This window comes from Anas platyrhynchos, chromosome 5 (genome assembly GCF_047663525.1).
Source record: "Anas platyrhynchos isolate ZD024472 breed Pekin duck chromosome 5, IASCAAS_PekinDuck_T2T, whole genome shotgun sequence".
Classification (NCBI taxonomy): Eukaryota; Metazoa; Chordata; class Aves; order Anseriformes; family Anatidae; genus Anas; species Anas platyrhynchos.
Window position 1 is genome coordinate 52343756 of NC_092591.1, and position 22635 is coordinate 52366390.

The 22635-nt window shown below is 46.5% G+C and overlaps 2 protein-coding genes across 3 annotated transcripts in view; both read left to right on the forward strand.

Annotated features, from left to right (window-relative positions):
• The first annotated feature begins 1314 nt into the window (after positions 1-1314).
• ACCS (1-aminocyclopropane-1-carboxylate synthase homolog (inactive)) lies at positions 1315-16945 on the forward strand. Of its 2 annotated transcripts, XM_027459193.3 has the most exons (16): positions 1315-2517; positions 3700-4310; positions 5711-5770; positions 6642-6653; positions 8523-8593; positions 9145-9214; positions 10340-10406; positions 10873-10970; positions 11555-11632; positions 12629-12729; positions 13438-13527; positions 14552-14597; positions 14747-14888; positions 15450-15592; positions 15976-16129; positions 16349-16945. In XM_027459193.3, exons 1-16 carry the CDS (start codon positions 1887-1889, stop codon positions 16645-16647), a joined length of 2673 nt encoding a protein of 890 aa, XP_027314994.2. In that variant the 5' UTR covers positions 1315-1886; the 3' UTR covers positions 16648-16945. The 2 variants fall into 2 exon arrangements, with proteins under 2 accessions (XP_027314994.2, XP_027314995.2); XM_027459194.3 differs by lacking the exon at positions 6642-6653 and having other exon boundaries at positions 1316-2517.
• Positions 16946-22340: 5395 nt separating this feature from the next.
• The window catches only part of EXT2 (exostosin glycosyltransferase 2), a 69961-nt gene continuing 69666 nt past the window's right edge, over positions 22341-22635 (forward strand). The window contains exon 1 of the mRNA XM_027458105.3: positions 22341-22463. The gene's annotated coding sequence lies outside the window, so the exon portion shown is untranslated. The remainder of the gene's footprint in view (positions 22464-22635) is intronic.

Sequence of the window (22635 nt, forward strand, 5' to 3'; positions counted from 1 at the left end):
GGGGGATTGTGTGGCTAATCGATATTACTATTAAGTTTTAAACATCAAAAATATTTGTGCTGCTGGGCAGAGCGGGGACAGCCCAATAAATCCTCGCCGGGGCTGCAGCACCCTCTGCAGGGCTGCGGGGCCGGCAGCAGCACCCCGAGCCTCCCTCGGCTCCAGCCCCCGAAGGGATGGACCCTTTAGTGGGAATATCACCTTTAGTGGGAATATCACCTTTATTTAATGTGAATATCACCTTTATTTAGTGCGGCCCGGTGTGCAGGGCGAATGTTGGTGCCTGAGGTTTAGCTGGTCTCCGGCTGTTTGCGTGAAGGACTTGGAAACCCAGAGCAAAACTGGGAAATTTAGCACTGTTTTTGGGGGGGTATTTTCAGGATTGTGTATTATGGCTTTCTAGACAAGGAGCTGAGGGTCAGGGGAGGTTTGCCCAGGCTCTGCAGCACTCGGGTGTTATCTGCTGGGATGAGAGGGAGGCAGGAAGGCTTTGGGAAGGAGGGCGCCGTGCGGCAGCGCTTGGTCTGCACGATACAGGAGAAAGAGGAAGGTAGCGAGGGATTTCTGCCAGCCGAGCTTTCCTTCTCGCATGGCAGAGATGGAAACTACTGAGCCGTGAGCGAGAAAATAGCTCAGCATTTGTTATTGCCAATTTATGCGATGATTGAGGGCTCCGTGCCTTGTGGTGCTGGGATGCTGAAGCCACGGCTCCTTCTGTGGCCAGGGCTAAGCGGGGAGTTTATGGGGTGTGCGATGGCCCCGGGGTGCTGCGGGCTCTCGGGTGGCTTTGAGGAGCTTTTTGAGGAGCTTTTTAAGGAGCCAGCTCCGTGCTGACTCTGGTCTGTGTCTATTTGGTGTTAAACTTATGTCATCGGTGGCCCTATTCATTGCTGCCCCGCTCTTTGTGTGCTCCAGAAAGCAGGGAGGGCAGACGTCCTTGTGTAGCGGAGCCAGCGCACGGGTGCCTTTGCCTTGAAAAACCCTAGGAAAGGGGAAAAAAAAAAAAAAAAAAAATCTTAGGGAGCCACACAGAGGTGTGGAAGCAGAAAAACTGAGGAAATCCCAACTGCGATCTGAGCATAAGTTGTGAGGCAAGGCTGAAAAGCTTTGAAAAGCTTTTTTTTTTTTTTTTTTTTTTTTCTCCCCATAAAGGCACTTTTCACAGAACTCGCCACCACGGCCCCGAAGCCGGTCATTTTCGCCCCCTTTTCGCCCAGCTTTCGCGGCGGGGGGCCCCCTCCCGTCCCCTCCCCTCCCCGAGCTCCGTGCCGAGCCGAGCCGTGCCTGGCACCGCCGGGCGGGGACCGGGCGAGGCGGGGCCGGGCGGGGCGGCTCTGGCACGGCTCGGCACGGCTCGGGCAGCCGCCAGCCTGACCCATCATAGCCCAGACAAGCCGAGCCGAGCCGTGCCGAGCAAAGGGAGGGCTGAAGGGAGGCTCTGCGCCTTCCCTCTTCTCCCGGCACGGCACGGGAGCGCGGCCAGCGGCTGGCACGGGCTAAATTATCCCGGAATAAGGGCTGCACGCATGTGCTGTCACCCCGGATGTGAACATGCCGGCACGGCTCCCCGCTAGCTCGCTCCGCCCGGCTCTAGCGGAGGAGCCGAGCCGAGCCGAGCCGTGCCCAGCCGGGACAGGGGCGCCGGCGGCCGCGCCTCGCCCGTGAGGGGCCGGGGCCGGGGCCGGGGCCGGGGCCGGGGGGGGGGGACGCGGAGCCCCCGGGCGGCCGTGAGGGACGGGGGGCGAGGGGCTCCTGCGGCCGGGGGGGCGGCCCCGGCCCCCCCCGGAGCCCCTCGGGCCGTGGGCTCGGGGGGCCGGGTGCCGGGCTGGGCAGGCTCGGAGCCCCCCGGCCCCGCTCGCCGCCGTGTCCCGCAGCCCGCGGTCGGGATGGATTTTCGGGGGAAGAAGTACGAGAGGGGCAGCAACTGGTCGGACCCCGAGGTGGTGGAGCTGCTGCAGCTGTGGGCCGACGAGGCGGTGCAGGTGGAGCTGGAGAGCTGCCTGCGCAACCAGCACGTCTTCAACCGCATCGCCGAGGTGCTGCGGGAGAAGGGCATCCACCGCACGGGCGACCAGTGCCGGGAGAAGATCAAGAAGATGAAGCTGGAGTACCGGCGGCTGAAGGACAACGCCAAGGCCCCGCGGGGTGGTCGCGGCTGGAAGTTCTTCGACGTGATGGACCGCGTGCTCAACAGCCGCCCCGCGCTGCCCTACGCCCTGGGTGGTGGCGTGATGGCCCAGCAGGTGCTGCAGGGCGCCATGGTGGAGAGCTACCACCACCGCCACCACCACCAGTTCGCCTTCGGGCACGCACAGCACCCCGAACTGATGGAGATCAAATGTGAGGAGGTGAACTCTGATGAGCACTGCTTGACCCCCGAGCCCCCAGCCGCCTTGGCTTACCAGCAGGGCTCCCCCGAAGAAGGGGAGATGGAGAGAGCCTTCTTGGAGAGGGCCCAGGACAACTCTCCCATCTCCAGGGTGGAGGTTCCCACTGAAACCAGTGTTTCACCTTCAGGTAGGGATGGCCTTTTACATTCCAGCATAAGGTTGCTGCCTCGTTTCTCAGAAAGAGATGATTATTTTTTTTTTTTCTGGTGCGGAGATGGACACCTGGTTTGGTTTTTCTTTTTATGCGCTGGCGTTTGGATCCAATAAGGATTCCACGTCCCAAAAAGCTTTAAAGTAGAAGGCTGGTATCCGCATTAATAGTCTTGTGGCAATTCTCGAAATGTGTCTTGCTGCAGGTTAAAAAAAAACCTCTACAATTACCATGCTAGGCTAAGTACCGCGTATGAAATCCAAAGGACTGTCGCATCCGCTATAAGCTGGGATAGGCATTCATGCTGGATTTCTGCATATAATGCTGACAGTGCGTACATTATTCAAAAAAAAAAATAAAAATTGCATGCTTTTTGGTGTCAATTGAACATGACCAGGGCTGTCTGCAGTCCTCATGCTGAATTGTATCAGGAGACCCTCTTCTGCCCTTGCGACACAGCAAACCTGCAGGTGAAACTCTCCTTGCGCTCTGGTTAAATGTTTTCCCTATCTAATCTTTTAGACCTCTCAGCAGTGAAGAATGCTTGGGGATAATCATTGCCCGGCTTTCTAATTTGTTGATTAGGACTTGGAAAGAAGACGTGTTTGGAAGTCACTGGTAGAAACAGATTGTGTGTGTAAAGGAGACGAGAGTTGGGCGTGCAACAGACGTTACTTGGCTGCAGTGGAAGGTGGAGTCTGGAAATCACAGAGATTTCCAGCCGGCCTCGGACAGGTTGATGGAAGAACACAGCGTGCTTGGGAGGAAGAGAGGTGGTGATCAGCGTGAGCCTTATTTCCGAGATCAGGAAGAAACGCTCTGTCCTCACCCTGGTGGTTGCGTAGGCAGCCAAGGGCAGCGCTGTCGGAAGGGGTTGACTCATTAAGGTCAATTCAGAGAGCAAATGGGGAGCCAGGCCAGGGGCTGGCAGCGAAATGGGGAGCCCAGCATGTGAAGTTTAAAAAAAAATAAATAAATACCACCAAACTAGCATACTCCTAGGATGTACCTAACTGATTTTACTTTGTTTTTCCTTTAAAATCCTACTGTATTTAGTCTGGTGTTTTCTAGGAGGGGCAGTGGAAGGTTGCAAAATGTGTCTGCACCATTTCACTTGCTGCACGTTTCATTTTTCTTCCTACTTTCAAATATTCGCAGGTTTCAGTGAGTCCAACATGGCCAGCTCGTCACGGATGCAGAACATGGTTCCCCGGCCTGGCTTCTCCGCCTTGCATCGCCTGAGGAAGAAGCGGAAAGGCCAGCGGGTGAAGGACCCTCTTGACGACCTCCTGCTGAAGACCCTGACGTCTCAGCGGGCCATGGAGGAGCGCTTCTTGCAGATGGAGGAGCGCCGATTTCAGCGAGACCTGGACGTGGAGGAGCGCCGGATGCAGCTGGAGCAGCGGCGCTTCGAGCTGGAGCGGGAGCATGAGTACCGCATGTTCAATGTCTTCGCCCAGATGCTCAGCATCCTGAAGCAGAGCCACAGCGGCTCCTCCTCTTCCATCGCGATGCCTCGGGGCTTGGACTTCAACCAGGCGCTGTCCGAAATGACCGGCCTCGGAGGAGGAGGCGACCTGCAAGAGCTGCGGGCTCGATCGCAGGCCGAGAGGAGCGTTGACATGCACGGCTTCTGCCACCCCGGTGACTTCCAGAGGAGCCCCTACCTCTCCGCTCGGGGCAACGTCGTCAACATTTTCCGGGGCTCCACCGAGGAGGGGTACAAAGCTTATCATGCTGACAAGTACGATGAAGACAAGAACCCCAATGTGAGTGCGAGTCTCCGACTGTTTTCCTGGCTCACGCAGACGTGGTGGGCCAAGCTGTTTGTTCTGGGACGTGAAATAAAAAGTAACTATGCCCATCACTCCCACGTCAAAGGTGAACGTTGTGTTCAGCACAGGTTTGCATGCCCAGGTTTTCCTGTTGGGAGCCAGCCAGTGGCCGTAGCAGACCTTCAAAGGCGAAAGAAACCTGCAGGAACACGCTGTTCCTCTTTTTTATCCCACCACCCCCTGAGGACAGTCACCGATTATTGCTGGTGATGGGTGGTGGATGAGATAAAACCACAGAGCAGTAGACATTTAAAACAAAAAACCTCAGAACTTTCCCTGCCCGTTTCAGCTGTGCTGCTCGGTTGTAAGTAGCTCGTCACACACCCCCTTGTGGCACAGAGGCTGAATGTTAATAATTGGTATTGAATAAGTAACAAGTGTAGTGATTATAAATAATGATTTATCCGTGGGTTACTTTTAAAGAGATCCTGCATTCAGATGCTGAACTCCTTGAAATTTTTTAAATGTTTTGTTCTGAGCCCTGACTTGAGTCACACACAGTGTTGGGAGTTGAAAAATAGATTTTTAAGACACAAAAACACAGTCAATTTTTTGATAGAGGTGCGTTATAAGGCAGAAACTCTCACTTCTACTAACTCTTCTACTGGCTTCTACTAATAATGTAAGTAGTAGATTTTTAAAGAAATGCCTAAAATTGGGCTTGTATTTTAGAAACATCATAAATGTACAATTGTTTAGGTTGCCTTTGGTATTTTTTTAAGTTTATTTATCCAACCTCTTCCAGTAATGAAAATGTGCTAGTAGACTTGAGCTCTTCAGCATCTAATATATAATATAAAATAAGCAGGGCCAAATCCTAGACCTGGAACTGCAGGACAGTCTCTCCACAGGGGAAAATGTAATGACTGTGTTTAGGTGGTTATTTGAAAAAATCAGCGGAGTGGAATGGTAACGACTGATAAATGAGTTATTTTAGATAAAGAAATGTATCAAAAACATTTCTTCAAGCTGCTGCAGAAGTGTAAACCTCAGTTTCCCCAGAATCATTTTAGATGTGTTTGCAGTTAGATGCATAACGATGAGTGAATTCAAGAATAAATTAAACGTGTCTTGTGAAGAAGTACAAATTGTTAGTAGCTATTCATTTTCACAAAGTTTATTGCCTAAGAAGCTAAGTGCCTGAGATATGTATGTAAACACTCAAACATACATATACATCTCCAGTTCTATATTACGTTCTGTATTTCTGTGAACTGTGTTTTGACTTCCTTGGTAAGCTCTTTGAGGGCACATCAGTGAAGTGACAGCGAAGGTGGTGGTATGTACATGTGGTTTTTTTGTGTCCCTAAATGATAAATTCTTTCTTTTTCTAGGGTATAATTAATTTTGGCACCAGTGAGAATAAACTCTGCTTTGACCTGATGTCTAAACGGGTAAGTTCTATTCCAAAAAGAAAAGCAAATGTGCTGTGTAGTTCCTCCTCAGTGTCTCTACTTTCCTAGTATTATTGCTGCTGTTCAGGGTTCTCTAGTTAAGTTTCTCCTTGTGTATTTCTTCTGGTTGGAAGTCACTTTTGAATCCAGCTCTTTGTACACTTACTTTTGTTATTTTAGCAGGAGGATAGGAACAGGGATATTTTTCTGTTCCTTTTCATAGTGTGTTTGTGGGAATGTATTTGGCTCATTCAAATACTTAAGGCTCAGTACTTACATGAAAATAAGATGAATTTTATTTCCTCCCACTGACCATATTTCATTTAATACAGAAGTCTCAGAACTAGTTTTGATCTCTCTTTAATTTCGAGGGTCTTCATAGCCTGGGACAGAGGAAGTTGGCTCTGTCCATTGTAAAGTTTCACAGTTTGGACTCCTAGTTCTGAACTTCCCTAAAATTTGAGAGGGTGGCAGCAGTGAATGGGACATCTTGTGAAACCTCTTGAAATCATAGTGGATCGGCTGCTTGTCAGACACTTTGTTCAATTGCATGAAACAAATGACATGAATCAGGAATAAACAACAAAAAAGACAAAAGAAAATGACAGACCTGTGCCTTAGAGGAATGTTTCTTGATTTCCATTAAATTTATTGCCCGGATTCAGCCTCCAAGGCGGAAAGGCTGCACTTTTCCTAGCTGAAGCTGCCTGTGGGGAGGGAAGGTGGCTGGGGTTCTGGCAGTCAGTCTCTGCACTTTGAAGCTCACTGTTACTCCCGTTCCACCAATTCCCACCCTCAAAATGTTCCTTGTTTTATTCCTGCCCGCCACACCACTGACTCGGGGATGCTACCCCACCACTCGGCCTTCCAGCTAAAAGAACAGGTAAGGCAGAGCTGCTGCCTGGCGGCTGTGCACACAAGAGGTGCCCTCTGGGCTGTGTAGGTTGTACCTCCCTTCGTTCACTGTCCTTCCCCTACACTAACATGGCGTCTGCAGCAAGTAGTACAGAGGGAGACAGCAATCAGCTGCATCTTCGTTAGCCTTATCGTGAGAATAAGCTGTAGTGTGATGAGCCATCGTGCAGGTGGCGACGAGTTGGACAGTGTTATTGTTTCCAGCTTCTTCGTCACAGCCCAGTTACAGCAGGGCTTCACTGAATGCTGTGCCAGCTGGGATTGCAGGGAAAAATAATTTGTTGCTATTGGGGAAAATAAATACTGTTCCCACTGAATAAAGCAGCATATCAGATTTCTGTCTTCAACGTTTGACCCTTAAATTGGATAATTAATATTCTGCGGCTTGAGATCTCAGACAATCTTAATTTTGGATGGCCCATCTGATTTCCTTAGCCCTTAAAGCATTATCTTTAAGGGTTCTCCTCTTTATTATTGCATAGCCCTTTTTGGCCAAGTCTGCTGATACGTTTTATGTTGCATTCTCTAGACAAGTTTAGGAGAGAGATCTAAGGAGACATAGTTCTGTGCTACATAGGCTTCATGAACATCTACAGATGAATAAAGGAACTTTATTCCCCAAATGGCAGGTTGTAATTCTGCATGGGATGAGGACAGTGTCTTTAAACTGTCCAGTTTCCAGAGCTTGGCACAAGTTATTAAAACACCAATACAGAATGTTGTGGTTTTGTTATTCTGTGGTAGACATTCACACTGCATGTTAAATTTCCTTCCTCTTTTGCACCATCACTTACTTGTCGTGTCCACACTCCCCTGTGTTTGTTAGTATTAACTCATAGACTGGTTGCCATCAAATGTTTGGAAGTTACATTGCACATAACATTTGTTTATCCCCTTTTTGTTCGTGTCAAATGTCCTTTTCCTTCTGCCCTAATCACTGCTGCACTTCCCCTTGCAACTTCATAGAACTGGATTTTGTGAAACCCTGATAATGACAACCTTGAAAATATTTAGATAAAAGCAGTGTGCTTATTTTATCTAAATATAAACATTAAAAAGGGCTCTAGAGCTTGCCCACAGTTCAGGTGAATCTGACTTTGAGAACAGAATAAGCTCCTAATAAAGGACAGAATACCTGCCCTAGGGAAGACATTCAAGAAGATAATTTTATTTTTCGCTTGTCTTTTGAAGGCTCCTGTTACATTCTAATGCTTACAAGGACTTATCAGAACTGTAGGTCTGAAGTAACTTGGAAGTGAAATATAAATGAAAGGTAGAATTCATTAAAAATTAATATGTTGAAAGTTTAAAAAAAAAAAAAAAAGAAAAAAGGAAATATGTATCAGATTGTGATTTTAAATCCTGTCTCTTTCTGACAATATAGACCTGAGCTTTCATGATGCTAGAGCTTCCATAATTGGAACTTAATTGCCAGCTGAAAGCTGCTGTTCTTACAACGTGGCAAAGCACTCCTTGGGACACTTGATTGCTTCATTTGTTCAGAAGGTCTTTGGCAGGCTTCTTTTTTTATGGGCATCACTTGTATTGCCTGTTTGGCATCCTTTCTGTAGATCTCGGGGCAGAGAAGCTTTGGCTGCAATCATTTAGCAAAGACCTTCCATAAACTGCAGTTGTCACTGGTCAGCTTGCTGATCCTTGCTGACCGTCCCAGCTGCATTAATTCTGGTGGTCACTGGCTTTCTCAATCCAGTTTTAAGGCTGTTGAAGTTTTGTGTGTGTGTGTCTATGCAGGTGTGTGCCTGCACGTGCATCTATCTATTTCCATGTTTCTGGTTTCTGTGATTGTGCTTTTAATGCCTCTTTCTGTTGCTCACAGCTGACGCAGACCGATATGAACCTCATGGAGCCTCCACTGCTTCAGTATCCTGACTGGAAGGGACATATGTTGTAAGTCTTCCCATGCCTGTAATGCTTCGCTTTTTGAGTACTTGTCTGATAAACAAAGGGGATGAGTACAAACCACTTCTGCTACACATTAGTTAAAACTTTTCTAGGTCACTTAATCATCTTTTTCTTCTCAAAAGTGTAAATTAGTCACCCAGCTAGTTAAAAACCCAGTTAAAAATCCAGTTAAAAATCCTTTTATGTAAGAGAAGATGCTGATTTTCTAAAGCCAATGCAGTTTTAAGAATACTGTATACATTAACAGATCAAGTAACTCCAAAAAGTTCCTTGAGACATCATGAACACTGAATCCTTCAGCTCTGTTCTCAGTTAAAGCTCTTCAGAAATGTATGCCTAGCTGTAGCTATTATCCGTGACACCTTTGCCATGTGTAACAGTCGTGTCTGTGGCACGGGCCTGAGCTATCCTGTTTTCTAGCTATCTGCATCAGACTTTACTGTGCCCTGGCTTTATTTTCCTGAGATGCGGACCTGGGGAAGCCCAGCCTCTTGGAGAATAAGCTGAATCAATATTTGCTTTTGTGTCTTTCTCAGTTTACGGGAGGAAGTGGCTCGGTTTTTGACCTATTACTGCAAGGCCCCTGCACCTCTTAAGGCAGAAAATGTGGGTAACCCACTTTCCATTGGTGTCTATTCTAATGTATTGCCATTTGTTGTCAAACAATTTCATCTTATTTTTTTTTAAACAAGTGATTTTGTAAGATGACAGCCTTTTATCATGTAAATGAGATTGAATCATAGCCATTTTAGTAGCTTTTGATGAACACTTTAGCCAAAACACTTCAGTTCTGCTGTTCATTTGCCTTATTCTTTACTTTTGTGTGCCAACTTTTCATGCCATTGCTTTCAATGTGGCTTTATGCTTTTATCTCCGTATTCAGCTCTGGGACCTATGGTGCTTGTGTCCCTCAAGGACAAAGAGTGCCCATTGTTTCAGCTGGGTTTAATTTTTTTTACCATTTTGCTGCTACACCTCAGGACAAAATCTGTCGTTAAGCCAAGAGTAGTTTTACTTGGCAAGAGCAGACTTTTTCAGACTTTGCAGGACTTGCTGACCTACGAGGGATGTAGGCTGGGCTTGGTGCATGCATCAGTCCTGTTTTTGCTGGGTTGTAAAGGCAGCAGGAGCAGCCACTGCTGCTCTGGATACCGTGGTTCAAGCAGAGGCCCCTACTTCAAATACGCTGAAGTCGTGACTGATCAGTTTGCTGATCATTGCCCCTCCAAGGCAGCAGATTCTACCTGATTCTTGGATTGAACTCAAGGGACCTTAAGTCTTCTAGACGTCAAGGGACGTTGGTCTTCTAGAAGCAGGAGTCAAAATTGCCCCGTATGAGATGACAATTTCCACTGTTGCACAAATTTGGCAGGAGGCAGGAGCTGCTGTTACCACAAAGAGAACATAATGCAAATTAGCTGGTGACAAGGATTTTGCCTTTCTAAAGCTTCAGAACTATTTTTTTTTTTCCCCCAACATAAAACCTGCTATTTCTAAATACTATGTTGCGTATTACAATCAAGAAAGGCACCTGGACGAAGCATCATAAAACAGAGTACAGGATTAAAGTTATTTCTGGTAGAAGTGGGAATTCAGCAGGAAAATTCTGGGAACATCTGTGCTAGATGATTAGGGAGCAAATACATTTTGTTGATACTGTCAGAAATCATTTTTTGTCGTGGTATCTTTCTATGGACTGATTTATCACTAACCTGTCTCTTTCTTCTCTAGGTGATTGTTCTGAATGGTTGTGGCTCTTTGTTTTCTGCGTTAGCTACGGTCCTTTGTGATCCAGGAGGTAAGTGGATTGCCGGGAGATGTTTTCAATGTTTGTTTTTCTTGGGAAATAATAAGTTACTCAGTTTAAATATTGTTTGATAGAAGCAAGGTTCTAGAACTGCAAGGTTCTTGTTTCCTGCAGCATTGTGCTGTGAAATTCATCACCTTCACACTCTGCAGATCTCTGGTGCTCACACTCTGTGTCTCACCCTGTCTGCCTTCACTGTTTGGGGTGTTCTGTTTAGCCCACTAAATGTGGGCTATGCTCAAGCTTACAAGAGTTACCGAGGATGGATGTACAGTGTCCTAGTTCTTGCAGAAGACTGAAGAATTAATACAGAAAGAAAGTAGAGAAAAAGGCAGTAACATTAAAATGTTTCCAGAAGGCATAAGTGTAGAAAAGCTTTCATGCTTAGCTGAAATATGCTAGAAGAGAGAGAAGGACTGGGGCCTGTGGCTGACAAATTTTGTTGTCTCGGTTCCAGAGGCTGTTCTGATTGCTACTCCCTTTTACGGTGGTATCACCCGGAGCGTCTTTCTGTATGGCAATGTGAAGCTGGTGTATGCCTATTTAGACAGTAAGGTAAGAATTGAGAGGAGGGAATACATGTATCAACCTCTGCAGTCAAAAAATAATTGGCACAGGAAAGTGTCAAGCTCTGGGGACCTCAGGACAAGGCTAGGCAGCAGCCTGTGGGTGTTTTCCCATTTATTGTTGGGAAACTGGACATGTAGTTTTCAAGAAACTTGTTTGAGGGCATAAATCTGGATTCCAGTCTTCTCCTTTTCTTGTATCTTACTTCCTATAAATGTGTAGTAATGGCTGTTGAGGGGGGAAGATGGCTATTTTGAACCTTGGAGACAGAAGTAGGTGCTGTCCCGCTAGAGATGGTCTGGGGTCGAAGAGCACATGGAGATTTGGCATTGCTGTAGTTATTAAGAATGGCCAGAAAATTCTGTGCCTGTGGCCTGTCTATGGTGAACATTTCTTTGTTTTCATTTGTTTACTCTTTCTGTAGTATAAAAAGATAAGAGTGGATGCTCTTCATTGTTGGTCATTATTGTTAGGTTTTCATTTTGTTTTGGGGGACGTTTCTCAGGGGAATGGCTCAAGGAGACTCTGTTGAAATAATTTGGCCTTTTTTGTATGTTTGCGATGTCTTTCAGATTACTGGAACAAGCACTCGGCCTTTTCAGCTTACAGTGGAAAAACTGGAAAAAGCCTTGCAGGATGCCCGTGCAGAGGTGAGTGTAGCTGAGCTTTTTATTATCGGTCTACAAGTATTCAAATTCTTTGTATTAAGTCAGTGGTATGTTTGAAATGGCTGGTCCCAGAAATGGCCTGAAGACCAAAACAATTTCAGAACCTAGCACCCGGCTTTCTCATGGTCCTTGCAGAAAGGCTGAGATCAGGCTCCTTGCAAATCCTGTTTGCACTTACGGCAGAGTACTGAGCCTCACTTGCAAGAGGAATCCCACCATGTCATATGTAGCTGGGCACGCGCTACATATAGTAGTAGGGACTACCCAGAGTACATATAGCCTGGTAGTAGGGACTACCCAGAGTTTCTCCTTTGGGAAGGCCAGCTGAGTTACCCCAAAAACAAATGCTGTACTCAGTAGTGCAGCAGAATCAAGTAAGACGATGAAGAATATTTGCAGGAGGGGCAAATTTAGAAGGCAAATGCAGATTGTATTTGAATATTTAGTCTGTAGGTTTTGAAATTGTCCTAAACCCAGTGTAGGTTTAGCTGCATCTTTACATCGTCACTGGCTCTGACATCTCCAGCCGCATGTGCTCTAAATGTGAGCAATTTGCATTCTCGTAGCTCAAATTCCTCTCTTTCTTGCCTCATTCATGGGCAACCTTCAGTAATCTGTTCCTTCCTGATTGCTGATACAGCTGAGACACAATTCTCCTCCACTCTGCGAATGTGTGAGAGCATCTTTGTTATAAATTGGCTTACCAGATGGCAGCAATCATAGCAGAACTCCCCCTTTTCAAAATCGTAGACTGATTCTATAGTGTTTTCCCCAGTTCCCTTTGCAAGTGCTGTAATTATAAAAATATCTTAATTTGTGGCTAAAAGTTGTCTCTTACAAATCTAACCTTTGAGGTGAAATTGTCATGGTGAAAGCTGAAGGGGAGTCTTGTGTCGCATTCAGTGCTCCAGTGGAGGAACTGAAAAATCTATCCTGTGATGAATGCTCTCTTACTACTGCATTTTTTGTGTTCTGCAGGGCATCACTGTAAGGGCCTTAATTCTACTGAATCCCCAAAATCCCCTTGGGGACATCTATTCCTTGTCAGAATTACGGGATTACCTGGAATTTGCTAAAAGGTATGTCAGTTTGGAGGGCTGAGGTATCCTGAGTCAAATACGGCTTTCAGAGTCTGTCGGACTACTTGCTGTCTCCTAATTTATATGTGAATATTTTCTTAGTCGGGCATAAAGCCTGTTCTTCACACAGCATGCAGCAGGCTTAAGAGAGGAGAGAGGGCTGGCGGGGAGAAGGGAGCGTGGACCTTCCAGTCATCAGGAGTGGGAAGGAAACTTATGTCAAGGAATAAAAGCTTTATTTTGCTGCTGTGCTGTGTGTCTTTGGTAGGAATCTGAGTTCCTTTCCTCCCAGTTTTTCTGTATGTGCAGAGAAAAACATACAGAAATATTAATAAATAATTGAATATGTCTGCCCAGCTTCCTCACTGATGCTCTCTGAAATTTGGTCAATTCTGAGTGGGTGATGATACATCGTACTCTAGAAGGGTGGTACCTGCAGCAGTTCATTTTCACAAGTGCATTGGAAATGACTGTTTTTTTTTTCTCATTGTATGATTGCAGTGTGTAACAATTAGCTGGATATAACTCAAAGCGATTCAGTGTACACATAACAGACCTTCCAAGCTGTCAAAAAGTGCTTCTGTGCTACAAAATTTGGTGTCCCTCTTCTTTGTATAAAGCCAGTCTTTGCAGAATCCAGAATTTCTCTTTGCTTCTAAGCCCAGAAGCAGCATTTTTTTTTGTAACTTCCATTTTGTCCTTTTGCAGACATGAATTGCATGTGATAGTAGATGAGATCTACATGCTGTCAGTTTTTGATGAATCAGCCACGTTTCACAGTGTCCTGGGCATGGACAGGTAAAATCAGCTCCTACTTCCCTGGCCATCTTCCAGTGACAATTCAACATGATGCCTTGCTGAGAACTTGTGACTGGAAGTTAAGTCATGAGCTAGCAAATTCTGAATCTGCATTACATTGTTTGTTATTATTATTGTAATTTCTGAATGGCAAATGCATTTTTTTCAAGTGCAAGGAAAAATCTAGCAAGGAAAAAATGTTCATTTTCTGCTGTGATACCCTTTCCAGCGTGTGCTTTGGTACTTGCTTGTGCCAGTCCCCCCAGAATGGCAATGAATGTTTCATTTCTTGAGAGTGAGGCTTTTCTTTCCCGTTTAAACATTGCTGCCTCTTTCCCATGTTTCTGTTGATGCTATAAAGACCTTCTGTTGCCGTTTACTTTCTGTTTTTTCATACAGTAGTCACGGATCACAGTGTCACTACAGATTTGAGAATGGGTTTTATTAGGTATTAATTTAATGATACAAAATGTTTTGCAAAACTCATATTTTAATATATTTATTATAATTGTTTTTTCTTTCTGTTTTTCACCAGTGGTGCTATCTTTCTTTTTGTGCTCATTTGCAAAGAAATAAAATTATACTTGGCTGTTTTCTCAGCATTGCTGAGCTTGGACGTACAGCATTGCAAAGGAAGAATCTCCTTCTGCAAAGTGTTGTGGTTTGAAAGAAATAAGGAAAGAAAATTGCTTTAAATTCTTAGAAATTGAAATCAATAGAAATTGATTTGTAGCATTAAATGTACAAGCTATATACATGCAGAAAACTTGTGCGTGAAGTACAGCACTTGCTGGAAGTATCAATATATCTGAAATATCTAAAAATCTCATCTAAAATTAGTTCCTGGGAATTCCTTGCTTCCAAAGTTAGGTCAGATTGGGATTTTGCTGCCTGCCTGCTGTTCCGTGCTGCGCTGCCTGTCACTGTGTAATGCTGCCTCTCTGTTTTCGCAATGCTGCACTGGTGACCCAAAAGCTTCAGCACCTATGACACTAACTGCCCATCTGCATCCTTCTACATACAGATTGCCTGATCCACAGAGGACCCATGTGATGTGGGGAATAAGCAAGGTGAGTGCTGGTTGCCACCGTGCCGTGGCTTCCTCAGCGCTGTGGTTGGCTTGCTGTCCTCAGGTTCCTTATGCAAGAAAGAACAAGGCAATGGTTGTAGGATCTCAGCCTTCCTGTGCAATAAAGTAGTCTCTCTGTGTCTTTTGCAGGATTTTGCTGTCTCTGGGATTCGCTTTGGTACTTTGTACACAGAGAACCAAGATGTTGCTAACGCGGTGGCTTCTTTGTGCTACTTCCATGGGGTCTGTGGACCTGTCCAGCACAAGGTTGCGCAGCTGCTTAGAGACAGAGGTGAGTCAGCAGCTTGATATGGGATCCTCTGCTGGCTGTGTGTCTCGGTACCTTGTGGGATCCTTGTACTCTCCCAGGCGGTCTCTTGTGTGTGCAGTTGGCAGCCTTCCCTGTTCCTGAAGCTGCCTGTGTAAGCCATGGCTGACAGGTCCACAGCAGAGCAACATCTCTGCAGAGCTCCCCAGAAGCAGTTAGAGGAGCAGCTCTGAAGAAGCTAAGTGTGTAGAAGTAGCTAGTGTTGTGCAGCACCAGCTGAGCAGAGGCAAAAGAGTACAACCTTGTGGAAAGAGGGGAATGGAACTGGGATTTCTAGCTTTGCCCTGCTTGGAGTGCTAACAGTCCATAGCTGTAAAAGCCATGACTGTAGGGAAATGGTGAAAAAGATGCACACAGACATGAAATTGCTAAATAGTTCTTGTCCACATTTCTGTTCTTTGAGGAAACAAAAAAGGAGTTGAAAGGTGAAATGTAAAAAGGCTTTGTGAGTATTTTAGAAACCTTAACAGATCTGAATTCTTAGGCAGTTTGTAATAATTTTTTTCTTCTTCTCCCTTTGTTTAGACTGGATCAACCAGGTGTACCTGAGGGCCAACCATGCCCGCCTAAAAGCTGCCCATACGTACGTGACAGATGAGCTGAAGACACTTGGGGTTCCTTTTCTCAACCGCAACGCAGGCTTCTTTGTCTGGATTGATTTCCGAAAGGTTGGTACGCCTAGGAAAGGTGGCTTCTCCTGGGACAAGGGCAGGCAGACGATGCAGCTGTGTCCAGGGGAAAGTTCAATATTGTGATATGCATTTTGGTAAAACCCCATCTGATGTCTGGTGAGCAGAGGGAGGGACTGCCTTGTATTTCTGTGCGTGCTTTTCCTTTCGTCTGTCTGTGCATTTCCCTCCTTGCAGGAATCTTACTGCTCTCAAGCCACTTTCCTCCCCATTTCTTCCTTTTTATCACAACTGCTGTACTTCAGAGGTAAAAGGTGTCTCCCCTGGCCTTTTTAGACCTCATGGGAATCACAAATTCATGAGGATCTCAGTGAGTTAGCCTATATGTGACTAACCTCTGGCCCTTCTGGTGACTCTCCCAGTACCTTAGGACAGGAACATTTGAGGAGGAGATGTTGCTCTGGAGGCGTTTTCTCGATAACAAGGTCCTCCTGTCCTGCGGCAAAGCCTTTGAGTGCAGTGAGCCTGGATGGTTCCGCATCATCTTTGCTGACAAGACCCACCGACTACAGCTGGGTGAGTGATGTCTTCCCTTCTTCCTCCCGCTGGAGTTCCTGCAGCACTGTTTCCTCCTCTCCTTAATCCTAAACTATCCTATTATTATTATTATTATCCTTGTCTTCTCCATGCTTCCTTTCCTTCCATCCTCCAAATTTTTCTGGATCCGACTGGGATTTGGAGACCCTTGTGGCTTAAACTAATCCACCAATATTTCCCCTCTTTATGCCTCTGCAGGTATGCAGAGGATCCGCAAGGTTTTGGAAGAGCGAGAGCAGGAGATCCTGGCTGAGGAAAAGGAGCAGCCTTGTCAGTCAGATCAGGATGGCAAAGCAGATAGCACAGATGAAGTCATTTTTGTATCCCGCCACCAGGAACCTACCTGTTCTGGTAGCTCCAACCTCGGTGACCTCATTGGCCTCCTGCAGCAGCAGATGCGTTCATCTGACTGGCTCCAGAAAAACACAGCAGAGCAGTTTGCACAGGAAAAGCCAGAAATCTACGATGTGTTCAGCAAACTGGTGGGGAAACAGTAGGGGTCAGCGTGCCTTCAGGGGTGTTCCTGAGCACCGAGTGACTGGCCCTGGGCCCCTGACAGCTCAGCATTGACTTCCAGCAAATAATATATTTTCTGTATAGCAAGAAAATCACTTTGTAAAACCCCTCCTCTACCCCCTGTTGGAGGTCTCTGATTTGTATTATATAGGTGCTTTCCTCGGATTGGGGTGAGGGTAAGGAATGATGGGGGTCTTGTTCACCTGCTGCCCCTCGTCCTGCTGCATCACTGTATTTTGTATTTCATTTCTAATGAATATGCTCTTAACTCTCTTAGAAGGTCTTGTGGAGTCTTTTTTATGCTTCTTATTTCACTCTTTCTGGGAAGATGGAGACATGACATTGTTAACATGTGTGAAGTTTGCCTTTTCCTGAATGAGCCCAGACGTAATTAATTTTTTTCAGTGCCAGAAGATGACTGCTTTCACAAAGAAATGTTTTTGGGAGATAGAACCTGGTGTCAGCCCAAAGCTAGCCTCAGCTAAGATCAAATAAGCATGTATACGTGGGGCTCTTAGAACATGATCATTTATTTTGAGTTCTGTAAAAGCTTTTCATTTTGAGTTGTTTCCCATTCTGTTCTCAGATCAGACAGTATCTAACCCCCTTGGTTGGTGAAATGCCTCTTTTTGTTTCTGTCCTTCTTGTGTAAATAAAAAGCACCTATTGGCCTTTTTTAATGCCATTTTCAAAGACGTTGAAGTACACCTTTCTCCTCTTGTAATTTGTTGGCAGTGCCAAGTTACATCTTGGTAGCATTACGGAATCTGTTTAAGTTATGAGTTAAGAGAGGTGAAACATAAAATTCAGAGTAAATCCTGTGGTGTCAAAGCAGTTTGAGCTTGCTGATCACAACTGAAGAGCAAAGGCATGTGTGCATATCATAACTTGAATCACCATGGCAAAGGGAGCAAATAATTACTGCAGATGAACTTTGGTGAGTTGTGGAGCTGTGGGGAACTGTGGGGACGATGAGGAGCAGAGTGACCAGCTGCTGAGAAGAAGGTCGAGCTGCTGCTGGAAGGAATGGGTCCGTCTCAGACACCATGGCATGGAGGCAAGGGTGGTGGGATGATTGGTGAGATGAGTGCAAGGGACAGATAGAAGCATCATATTTGCTTAGTAGTTTATTATTTTTCCATACACAGTATTTCTAAAGACATTCTGAGGTTGTTATAATTTTGCACGTGCTCTTCATTGTCCACAAAGAAAGCTATAGCACGAGACAGGTCTCCTTATGAGAGTGGGAGGTAAAATGTGCAGCCAATATACAAATAGACTTACTGGCTTGCTCCTCTTACTTATGTACCCCAAGGAGGATCTGCAACAAAAACTTAGGGAGAAAGCTCTTTGAAATGAAGAACAAAGTAAGGCTGTATAGACAGTACTTAAAACTATGTCTTAGGGGATTCTTAGGGGATGTTCTAGTCATTTCTATGGCTGGAGCATGTTACTATACAACATTCACATGGATATAGATGTTTACTGTTCAGAAAGCATGGGTTTGGCACTGTCTGTATGGAAGTGGCCAGTGAAACACGCCACTCCCTAGGAAAGAGGCTGCAGTATATTTTCAGAATCCCCATAACTAATATAACGTGGTCCAAGGTCACTTCCATCTGAGTTTATGGTGACTAAAAATAGCAGGGGAGATGCACATTTTTTTTCCATGTGTTTTCAGGTTTAGCACCTGAGGAGCTCTCCGCTGAGGCAGCTTAGCTACATCAGGGCTAAACAAACAAACAAAAACCTGGAAATGAGGGAAGAGAGAAATGTGGTATCAGGGGCCTGCTATTGGAACAGGCAGCATTCATTTTGACTGTACAAAACCTGCAAGCCTTGAAAATGGCCTTCTCTGGATGAAAAGAATTGTTGAACATTAAGAAATTCCTGAGGCTGAGCTCAGTGGAGCCACAGTGGGGGCTTTCTGTGCCAGAGCCCCCCGGGCACGCTGTCCTCCCCAGGCTGTGCCTGTGTCAGTGTTTTGTTCCCTCTGCTGCCTCCGTGTCAGATGTTCTCTGTGCACACTATTGCTCATCATCATCATTAATGTGCCTTTTTTTTCCCTTCATGGCAAATCCGTACATGAGGGGAAAAAAAAAAAAAAAAAGATGCAGAAATGAATAAGGTCTGAGTGCCCCCTGCATTTCTTTTTCCAGTCTGGCAGGCAACAGGCAAACAGAACAGTATCTGAAATGATGAAGCTGGTCAGAGATATATTTTTATAAAAACATAGCATTTTTATAAAATAAGAATGGTCATCAAGTTGTGTATAACACTCTGCTTTTGTTGCTTATGTCCTCTTTATGTCCACTGTAGTTAAACAATGATAAAATCCACTTTGCTTGTAATTTTTGTTTTCAGGTTATGATTCATTTGAGTACAGAAAGGATGCTAGATCTTTTTTTCCAGTCTTGTTTTTCTTTTTTTTCCCTTTTTTTTTTTTTTTTTTTTTTTAATTCTTCTCTCTATCCCAGAGGAATGTTCAGAGTTTTTCACTTAGAAGAGGTAATTTCCTATATAGCACAGCTTTCTGTCATAGAAACTGCCCTGGTCTATATTTCAGGTCTAACCTTCATGTGCCCATGTTTGTGGGAGGGGAAGATCAGTAAATCTCCATATTATTAACCTGTGTTACACTGCAGCTAAGTGAACAGCATGGGTATATATATTTTTTATTTTTTTTTCAGTTACTTGGTTAGGGAATTCCTCTGCTCTCTTGCTGTCAGCAGGATTACATTTCATCGGAGAGATGGTCAGACTAATGGCTGGATAAAAAAACCTTCATGGAGAAAGCCATGTGAATCCCCCATAAACACATCTACATCTAAAATATCAGGCATGCAAAAAAACATAGCCATTTTTGCACTTCTGATCACATGTGCAGCCATTTTAGTGAGACAGGCTCACTAAGAGAGGATCACTGCTGTTTTTTTCTCTGAAGCAAATCAGATTACATCATGAAGAACACAAGGTAACCTGCAAGGATATATGCAAAAATACACGTATTCTGATTGAGAAAATCAGAGGGGCAAGGTACACTCATTCTTCACTCCAATTTCTGCTTTATTTATTACCAGCTTACATAAAGCACTGGCAACTGACCAGTGACAAATGTACGTTAGTCAGAGATGGTTATAAATACTCTGCTTTTTGTCCTCAGCTTGCCGGGATCAGTTATTTTTAGTAAGGAGCCAGTCGACCTTATCAAAGCGGAGAATCAGAAATAGTCTGGAAAAACACCGCGAGGAAATGCTGTTTTTAGCAGCTCCGTCCCCTCGCCGCTGCCGGCCAGCGAGGTGTGAGCGTGCTGCCCACGCGCTGCAGGGAGCACTCGCTTGGCGAAACACGACTGCCTCTGCACAGCGTGACGGCTGGGGGCTGTGGGGACAGGGAGAGGCACCGAGAGCATCTCAGTCTGTGTCCCTCTGTCACCTTAGGGTTTCTTCGCAGGGAATTTTTGCTCAACTGCATCTCCTCACAGCTCACGTCCTTCCACAGGAGCCATAGCAGCAGATACTGACATTATTCTTTCTCCTTTTGGTTTGGGAAGGCAGTAAAATTGTCCTCAAGTTATGAGGTCAGGCATTGTGCTTGCTGCCCAGTGCCACAGACCACGGTGCAACACCACTGGAGGTGTGTGATGGCTCGAGAGGCTGCAGCTGGGCAAGTAGCTGCTGGATGCAGCTTATTGCTCAGCCTAGCTGTAAACTCAGTGACATAAATGAGGATATCGTTTAGTTAGATGCAAGGCAGTGCTGTATCTGGCACAATATCCTGCTTTCTCTTACACCAGAGCCAAACTGCTTCGTTCAGTCCAGTACCTGGATTATCGATAGCAGCCATTAGCTAATGTTTTAGAAGTAAAATACGAGCTATGACTTTTACTTCTGCTATGCTACAGGCTGAAAATAAGGTGGAAAAGATGTCTGCAAACCATTTGTTTTCCCTTTCCTATTAGCCTTTTATTATTATTTTAATTATTTATTATAAAGGAGTTTTGAGGATGTGCTGCATCAGGAACCCCACAACCTCACCTGCAGCTGCTCTGTGTGCACGCAGACCCAGCACGGCAGGGCTCTGCATTTGTTCCTCTCTGTTCTGTGCACTGATCGTCCCAGCAGAAAATACACGATGGTGCTGCATGCGACAGCAGGCGAATGTATGGCGTGCTGGCAGGGCACTTAACAACAAATTCCCAGGTGACCTCAAAAGGGTCGAATAAGGCAAGATACGAAGGGCGAAGCGAAGTGAGGTAAAATATGCGATCTCCCCTGTACGTTTATAAAAATGGATAGCCTGTTACCCAGATGCTGATGAATATTTTTACAAGCTATAAATGGCAACCTGCAGTCCAAAAATAGCGCTGTGCTGCAGACTTGTCTGGCTCAGCAGCATCACCGGAATACCAATAGGCTCCCTGATGTGGTTTCAGGGAAATCTCTATCAAAACGGACTACCTCCTCCATTTTTCTTGCTGTTCGGAAATAGAAGAGCTGATGCCGCTTGCATATCTTTCATTTTAAGCTCTCAAAAAAATCGTGCTGCCTTCCAAATTCTCCTGCGGTGATGGAGCTGCCAGCGGGACTCCTTCCACGTCCCAGCCCCAGCCACCGTGCTATGGGGCTGGGGAGGCAAAGAGGTGCCAGCAGGCGCTGTGTGGGCTGGATGTGGCACGGTGTGTGGGTCTGTCCTTGTCACACGCCTGGGCCACAGCAGGCACTGTGGGCAGGGACACCCGCTGCTGTTTTAAGCTGGGTTGAAAGCCAGAGTGAGCTTGTGCTGATGGTGAAGGGGAAGGCAGGAGGTGGCTGCCAGGGCTGGTGACACAGGGGCTGGTGTGGGGATGGGACATGAATGTGTGTTCAGCTGTGTACTATGTGGTGATGGTGTGGCATGTCGACATCTGCTTTTTGGAGTGAAACCGGTGCAGAGGTGGAGTTTTTGGGCCTGTCGCTACAAGAAGGACATGGAGGTGCTTGAGTGGGTCCAATGAAGGGCGACGAAGCTGGTGAGGGGCCTGGAGAACAAGTCCTACGAGGAGCGGCTGAAGGAGCTGGGCTTGTTCAGCCTGGAGAAGAGGAGGCTCAGGGGCGACCTTATCGCTCTCTACAGATACCTTAAAGGAGGCTGTAGTGAGGTGGGGGTTGGCCTGTTCTCCCATGTGCCCGGTGACAGGACGAGGGGGAATGGGCTTAAGTTGCGCCAGGGGAGTTTTAGGTTAGATGTTAGGAAGAACTTCTTTACTGAAAGGGTTGTTAGGCACTGGAACAGGCTGCCCAGGGAGGTGGTGGAGTCACCATCCCTGGAAGTCTTCAAAAGACGTTTAGATGTAGAGCTTAGGGATATGGTTTAGTGGGGACTGTTAGCGTTAGGTCAGAGGTTGGACTCGATGATCTTGAGGTCTCTTCCAACCTAGAAATCCTGTGATTCTGTGATTCTGTGCTGTGAATTTACCCTGCTGCCAGCAGGCACCCCCTGAGGACATCTGGGGAAAGGTTTCACTGAATCACCGAGCCATTAAGCTTGGAAAAACCTCGGAGATCCCCCACACCACGCCCCCAGCTCCCTCAGCCGCTCCCCACAGGAGCCGTGCCGAGGCGCGGCGCCCTCCGGCCGCCTGAGGGCGGCCTCGCAGTGCCTCCGCCGCCGGTCACGGAGCGGCTGCGGGGGGGGGGCCTCACGCGTGCGCAGCCGGGGCCGGGCCGCGGCGGAGGGCGAGGGGCGGGCGGGCGGGCGGCAGCGGGGACCCCCCGCGGGGCGCCGGGCGCTGGGGCCCGAGCGAGGGCGGGCGGAGGTGAGCGGGGACCGGGATTTAGGGTCGGGGAAGGGGTGTGGGGGCTGCTGGAGCCCAGCTGGAAGTCTCCGTGCAGTCAGCGGTTGGCATCGTTTGGTCTCGTTGGGGGGGGTTGTGGGTGTGTGGAGGGGGTTGGGTGTCAGTCTGCTGAGGCAGAGAGCCTGTGGGTTGT